Source organism: Canis lupus, chromosome X (assembly GCF_003254725.2).
Source record: "Canis lupus dingo isolate Sandy chromosome X, ASM325472v2, whole genome shotgun sequence".
NCBI classification, from domain to species: Eukaryota; Metazoa; Chordata; class Mammalia; order Carnivora; family Canidae; genus Canis; species Canis lupus.
The window spans coordinates 106,111,792-106,119,135 of record NC_064281.1 but is presented as its reverse complement, the minus strand read 5'-3'; the positions used below and the strand labels follow the sequence as shown (position 1 = coordinate 106,119,135).

General features: G+C 45.7%; 1 protein-coding gene across 3 annotated transcripts; it reads right to left on the bottom strand.

Moving 5' to 3' along the window:
• Positions 1-248: 248 nt before the first annotated feature.
• LOC112649319 (small integral membrane protein 10-like protein 2A) lies at positions 249-4,272 on the bottom strand. Of its 3 annotated transcripts, XM_049107541.1 has the most exons (3): positions 3,650-4,272; positions 721-832; positions 249-360 (listed from the first exon to the last, which is right to left on the bottom strand). In XM_049107541.1, exons 1-3 carry the CDS (start codon positions 3,842-3,844, stop codon positions 335-337), a joined length of 333 nt encoding a protein of 110 aa, XP_048963498.1. In that variant the 5' UTR covers positions 3,845-4,272; the 3' UTR covers positions 249-334. The 3 variants fall into 3 exon arrangements, with proteins under 3 accessions (XP_048963498.1, XP_025287345.1, XP_025287344.1); XM_025431560.3 differs by lacking the exon at positions 721-832 and having other exon boundaries at positions 3,650-4,263; XM_025431559.3 differs by having other exon boundaries at positions 249-832; positions 3,650-4,014.
• Positions 4,273-7,344: the final 3,072 nt, after the last annotated feature.

The window sequence follows — 7,344 nt, the reverse complement described above, 5'->3', positions numbered from 1 at the left end:
GAGGAGAAACAGGCTCCATGAAAGAAGCTAGATGCGGGATTTGATCCTGGTAATCCAGGATCACGTCTTGAGCCAAAGACAAATGCTCAATTGCCGAGCTACCCAGGTGTTGCATAGTTGTGCTATTTTTTTTAGTTGTGCTATTTTTATTGAACCAAGCTCCTACTGTTGGGGAGGAAGTTCCTCTGACCCTCAAGGACCTTCTCCCCGCCCCCCACCGACCAAGAATCAAATTGACATGAGACAGATGAGCAGAAAGTCAAGTTTAATGGTGGACCAATGAGGAACCCACACAGACAGGAGATTACAGAAACAATGAGGCAACACAAGGCCTCTAGGAGCTCAGGAGAGGGGTAGGATCTGAAAAGAAAGGGGGAGAAAGACCATTAGCAGGAAGGGGAGAGATGTTTGGAAAACAAAGGTTGCTCTGTTATACAGATAAGTTTTTTAGATAAAGAGGATACTCTGTTCCCAGCTCTCTGCCTGGTAAGGGCAGGCAGTTGAGGGGGAGATAAAGAGCTTTTGCGGCTTCTACTGGGTTCTCAAAGCTTTTGACTCAAAGTGATGTTTATGTCAAAATGGCTCATCTTGGGGCGGCCTGCCCTGCATCCCTATACTAATGTGGGGGCATTTAGTTTAGAACACCTGCTCTTTAATATGACCAACACTAAAACATCAGCACCTCAGGATCCCTGGGTGGCTCAGCGGTTTGGCGCCTACCTTCAGCCCAGGGCGTGATCCTGGAGTCCGGGGATCGAGTCTCATGTCGGGCTCCCCACATGGAGCCTGCTTCTCCCTCTGCCTGTGTCTCTGCCTCTCTCTGTGTGTCTCTCTTGTGAATAAATAAATGAAATCTTAAAAAAAAATCAGCACCTCGTCTAAACATCTGGAGGCAATCGTCAAAGTGTCCATCAATATTCTGTATGATCTCACTTATACATGGAGTTGAAAAAGCCAAAAGAGAAACCGAGTAGGAGACTGGTTACCAGAGGGTTGGGGGCGGGGGCAGTGAGGAGATGTTAGTCCAAGAGTACAGACTTCCACTTAGAAGATGAATAAACTGGGACGCCTGGGTGGCTCAGCCTTTGACTCAGGGCGTGACCCCAGGGTCCAGGATAGGGTCCCACATCAGGCTCCTGCAGAGAGCCTGCTTCTTCTCCCTCTGCCTGTGTCTCTTCCTCTCTCTCTCTCTCTCTCATGAATAAATAAATAAAATCTTAAAAAACAAAGATGAAGAAACTTTAGGGATTTAAGTCCCAACGTTGAGATCAGTTAATATTCTATCATATACTTGAAAGAAAGTTACCAAGTAAGAGACGAATCTTGAATGTTTTCACCACAAAAAAACAGTAATTATGTGATGTGAAGGAGAAGTCAGCTGATGCTGGTGGCAACCATGTCACAGTTTAGAAGTGTATCAAACCAACAGTCTGTGCAGCTTACATTTACACAGTGTTATATATCACTTACACCTTGATAAACCTGGAAAACGGTTTTGAAAAATTGTGAGTTTTACAAAATAAATAAATGTATATTTTTATCTTAACTAAAGCACTGCAGAAATGTGCAATTTCAGAGTGAGGAGGTTCTGGGCTACTTGAAGATTACTGGCCACTTTAATTTTTTAATTTTTATTTTTTAAAGAGATTTTATTTATTTATTCATAAGAGACACACAGAGAGAGGCAGAGACACAGGCAGAGGGAGAAGCAGGCTCCGTGTGGGGAGCCTGATGTGGGACTCGATCCCAGGACCTGGAGATCATGGCTTGAGCCAAAGCAGATGCTCAACCACTGAGCCACCCAGGTGTCCCAGCCATTTTTATTTTTTTTAAGATTATTTATTTATTTATTCATGAGAGAGGGAAAGGGAGAGAGAGAGAGAGAGAGAGACAAGCAGGAGAAGCAGGCTCCATGCAAGGAGCCCAACGTGGGACCCAATCCTGGGTCTCCAGGATCACGCCCTGGGCTGAAGGCGGCGCTAAACCGCTGAGCTACCCGGGTTGCCCCATTTTTATTTTTAAAGCTTTTCCCTGGGGTCTAAGTTTGGTGTGAAAAGCCAAAAAATCGTACTTCATGGGACCGTTCAGGCACATTTGAGGCACATACACTCATGTGTATGAGGCACATACACATACATTTCTGCATATACACTTCTGCAGAAAGATAGGAAGGCAGAATCTCCCTGGCCTTGTCCCCATCCCCAGCTCCTACTCCCCCCCCAAATTTCCTTCTACTTGAAGTCAATTCAGTTTTTATTAAGTTTTAATTTTTAATCAAAGCAATACATAGTTTTCAAAAAATAAAATAAAATACTAAAAAAAAGCATATAATGAAAAGTAGTAAATCCCTGCCCATCCTGCTCAGCTCAGTTTCCCAAGCCAGAGGCAAAAATGTTTACACCTGTTTAGCAGTTACGTCCTTTCTTCCTTAAGAACATGCTTTACTCTTTTTTAACTTGATAACATGAGGAATTTTGTCTTCCTGCTGTTCCAGCACCTCCCCCTCCCTCAGTATGGTCGAATCACTATTTTTAAATCTCCCATTAGCTACCTTGTTCACTTTAACAATATGATCCCTAAATCTGCCTTATTCTTTCAACTAGAGACAGAATCTGGACTTCCTGCTTTATGAGAATAGCGACCCCCCCCCGCCCCGCCCACCCCCTGCCCACCCCCCCGCGCCAGCCCAGTTCCAATTCCTCTTTTCCCTCCCACTTGTTGCCTGGACCCTGCACTGTGCAAGTGGCTAATGTTGCCATCCGGTTCTATAACCATCATGAAGTCTTCCCTGCTTCGCTGACAGATTTGGTCCAAAAATGGAAAACTGTAACTTCTGTCTCCGTCGAAGTGATTCTTCAAATATGGTTCAGTGCAAAGCAGAGCTGAACTGGATGATTGGTCTCTGCGGGCGCAGAGTTTTGCTGCACAAATTAGTGTGGGAGCGGATTCCCTTTCTCCCACTCCTGGCAGCTTTTCAAAACCCGGCCACAACTGAGGTTGCTTCCTCTCCGAAGCCTGCTTTCCTTGCACAGTTTGAGATACTTGTTTCCCTCTGTAGTTTCTGTTCGCCATTGCCTTGGCTTTGGGGATGAAGAAGCGTTTGCCCTTCAGATCACGTTGTTAATTTCTTCCAGCTTCTAACTCAATCCATCTATTGCTCATTCCGTTCAGTTGGAAGTCTGTTCACATCTTATCCTAATTGGGAAGATCTGCTTCCTAACGGGACTGTTGTGCTGTTCAGGTTTACCTTTCGGTTGAGTAACCTTTCCTCTTGTTCCCCCCGACCCACTTCTAGCATCCTGTGGCTCGAAGGTTCCTCCCGTTCTGGCTGTTTTACGTTTTACGGCTGAAAGAACTTCTCGAGTATTTCTGAAGACTTTCAGAGTTTAGAGTTCTTTCCTGTTCCTCTATCTATTGCCTGATGAATCACTTTTTCATTCTATGTGGCTTTTTTGGATATTCGGTAGACTTTCCGCAAATGATGATTTCCAGCCACCCGTGTACATGAAAAGATAAGGCAGGCAGTGGGGAGACTGCCCCGCCAGTCTGCGCGTGCTGTGCCCTAGGGCGGGCGGGCCGCTGGGTGGAAGCCAGCCATCCTTGCCACCCCCCCCCCAAAGCCACAAAGTTAGTTGCTCTAAATATGTACCTGCAGGCGGACGTTGAGCATCACCGAGGCCACCACGTAGAAGTAGGGGAAGTTGGTGCGCAGCCGCCAGGCCAGGTCGAAGAAGATGATCAGCGTGCGCGTGAGCCCCTTGCAGAAGGCGCCGTAGGAGCCACGAGCCGCCCTGGAGCGCGACAGCCGCACCACCAGGCCCGATAGGGCCGCCGCTGCCGCCATCGGTCTGATGTCGCCTCCCAAACGAGTGCAGGGAGCTCAGGGCTTCCAGCCAGCAGTGCTGACCCACCGATCGACGGACCGAGGGATGCGCGCGGGGGCAATCCGCGTGGGGGGCCCACTGGGCTCCGGTAGATGCTAGCCGCGCTGCACCACACACGCTCTGCTTCCTGGCTGTTCTCGGGCAGCAGCAATCCGTGATTGTTGGTGCTTCGCGGGGCCGCCAGGCTGAGCTGCCTCGGGGGCGAGCGGTGCACTGTAGTGCGTGAGCCCCTGGATTTGGGAGGGAGAGGGGACCGGGCGCGGTGGGAGGACCCGAGGCTGGAGGCTGAGGAGGGAGGGAAGGAGGAGGGGCGCATGGCTTTCAAGGGAGACTGGGCTTTCTCCTCCTGGTGGTCCTTTTTAATGGAAGCAAAACGAAACTTGCTCCAAACGTTAAAAGAGTTCCTTCCTAAACATGATCTTTAATGGCTTAGAAGCGTGAACCCATTTCCTGTTGCCTCAAATCCCTTTAGGAATTTTTTTTCAATCCTCAACTGTGAGCTAGTAGGAACACACAAAACCTCTTTATTTTCTCAACTGTAAAATGTGTGCCTTCTGCTGTAATGATTCAAACGACTTTGAAAATTTGGTTTTAGATCTTTAGTATTTTCTAATGGGAAAAGTTATGCAAACAAGCGGTTAGAAATTTTCAACAACACAAACAATAAGAACAATGGGAAGCCGATTCCCTGCTTAGTTTCACATTCTTCACCCCGCCCCCACCAGAACTACCATTCCGTTTACTGTATATACTTTCAGACTTGGTATGTTCATACAGTGCTCTTTCAGAGTCAATAATATATAACTATCTCACTCTCTTGGACGACTGATCACTACCCTAACATCTATGTTGCCTAATAATGTTCAATCATTTATTTAACCCGTCCCCTATTGATGAACATTCTAAATGTTTCCGGTTTTTCTTATGCCAAACATTGTCACAGGGAATGTTACCGTAAGTATAAATTTTCAAGTGGCAGAAAAGAATGAGGAATATAATCCCGTTTTTATTTACACAAACAATCACATAAACATATATGTTTAGTGTTCCAGGTCAAAGAAGTTTTATTTTTTAATCCATGTGGTTGATCAAAAAAGTTTTGGGACCAGGGCTGTATACGACATTGAGTGTTAATCTTGGAATTTTTTCACCAATATGTAAGGTAATAATTAAGATTCATGACTCCTCTGATTTGCATTCACTTTAATTATCAATTAAGTTGCTGAGCAACTTTTCTAAATCTCTTAATCTTTTAGTATTATTTTACTGATAATTTGTAAAATCTTGAAATATTATAAAAATATAGTATAAGAATGGTACAATTCATCAGAAAGACTATTAACAGATTGGTATATGTTTTTATCAATTATTTACATATATTGGGGCAGCCCCGGTGGCTCAGGGGTTTAGCGCTGCCCTGGAGACCCAGGATCAAGTCCCACATTGGGCTCCCTGCATGGAGCCTGTTTCTCCCTCTGCCTGTGTCTCTGCCTCCTCCCCCCTCCTTGTGTCTCTCATGAATAAATAAATAAAATCTTTAAAAAATTATTTACATATATTAATAAGCAAGGCATATACATATATCACACGCAAGTCACAGAGCAAAAAATGGAATCATAAACCTTCTGCCCTGACAATTGCTTTTTTTAAGGTTTTATATATTTATTTTAGAGAGAGAGCGAGCAGGGGGAGAAGCAGAGGGAGAGGGACAAACAGACTCCCCACTGAGCACAGAGCCCCACACAGGGTTTGATCTCATGACCCTGAGATCATGACCCCAGCAGAAACCCAGAATTGGCCGCTTAGCGGATTGAGCCACCCAGGCACCCTGACAATTGCTTTTAAACATAATATATCTTGCATATATTTCCATGTTGATACCTTATGGGCTAGGTAGTATTCCTAATGGATGCCTAGTAGTAAGTCCTGGCCCCTTTGCTTATTTTTATATTAAAATTTTTGCCTAAGGGCAGCCCCGGTGGCCTAGCGGTTTAGTGCCACCTTTGGCCCAGGGCTTGATCCTGGAGACCCCAGATGGAGTCCCACGTCGGGTTCCCTGTGTGGAGCCTGGTTCACCCTCTGCCTGTGTCTCTGCTTCTCTGTGTGTGTGTGTCTCTCATGAATAGGTAAATAAAATCTTAAAAAAATAAAATAAAAATTTTGCCTAAGACAGGCAGAACAACACAAGCAGCCTGGGAATGATAAAATCTCAACCATGACCCTGGGAGAAACCAGAGAAGACAAAATAGTCTGTAGTGACGCATTAAGTAAAGGAAATGCCTCCTTCCTCACACCACATACTGACAATAAACAGCAATAGGCTAAATTATTGTCTTTAGGAAAGTGTACAAGTCTCCTGGCTCTTCTTTCCCATGATAAGGTACATATACCTTAAGTCTTCTATCTGTATTACCCACTCTTAGTACATATGGGAGGAACACATTTTTTTTTAATTTTTTTAATTTATGATAGTCACAGAGAGAGAGAGAGGCAGAGACACGGGCAGAGGGAGGAGCAGGCTCCATGCATCGGGAGCCCGATGTGGGACTCGATCCCGGGTCTCCAGGATCGCGCCCTGGGCCAAAGGCAGGCGCCAAACCGCTGCGCCACCCAGGGATCCCAGGAACACATTTTTTTAACTGCTATATTGGGTCTAGAGATAATAGATTTAAATGTAATTGAAGGCTTTTGTAGTAGAAGACACCAAATTGAAGACAGGTGTTTACCTCTCCAAATCAAATAGAAGCAATTAGAAAGAAGTACCAAGTAGATTCATTCATAAAATTAGTAGAAAGAGTGAGGATAAAGGACCAAGTGTTTGAGAAATTCTCTGAATGAATGCAGATGGGCTCCATCTGAAGGATCAGTCTTACGGGAGGGCACCAGGGCCCAGCAAATCTCAGGCAAAACCTGGGTGAGGCAGAGGCAGAAGCCAGTTTCCTGAAGGAAGCACCTTCATTCTCCAAGTATGGAGAGTGGAAGTGGGAAGATGGCATCAAAGGAGCTGGTTATTTGAAATCTATTTGAGGGATGCCTGGGTGGCTCAGTTGGTGAAACATCTGCCATTGGCTCAGGTCATGAACTCAGGATTGTGGGATCAAGCCCCACATTGGGTTCCATGCTCAGCAGGGAGTCTGCTTCTCCCTCTCCCTCTGCTGCTCCCCACCTTGTGCACCCTCTTTCTCAAATAAATAAAATCTTGGGGATCCCTGGGTGGCTCAGCGGTTTGGTGCTTGCCTTCAGCCTAGGGCGTGATCTGGGAGTCCCTGGATCAAGTCCCACGTCGGGCTGCCTGCATTCTCCCTCTGCCTGTGTCTCTGTGCCTCTCTATCTATGTGTCTCTCATGAATGAATAAATAAAATCTTTAAAACAATTTTTAAAATCTAATTGAAAAATGGCTGAATAAGTGCATTTCTACCCCCCCCCCCAACCGCCCACCCTCCTACCTAGTTATCTCCG

What these genes read in the sequence shown, in the direction of transcription:
- LOC112649319 (XM_025431559.3), bottom strand. Translation starts at nt 3,844, where the DNA reads ATGGCGGCAGCGGCGGCCCTATCGGGCCTGGTGGTGCGGCTGTCGCGC. An exon ending in TGCTCAACGTCCGCCTGCAG is followed by an intron (nt 833 to 3,649) that starts GTACATATTTAG and finishes TTTATTCACAAG; the next exon opens with AGAGACACACAGAGAGAGGC.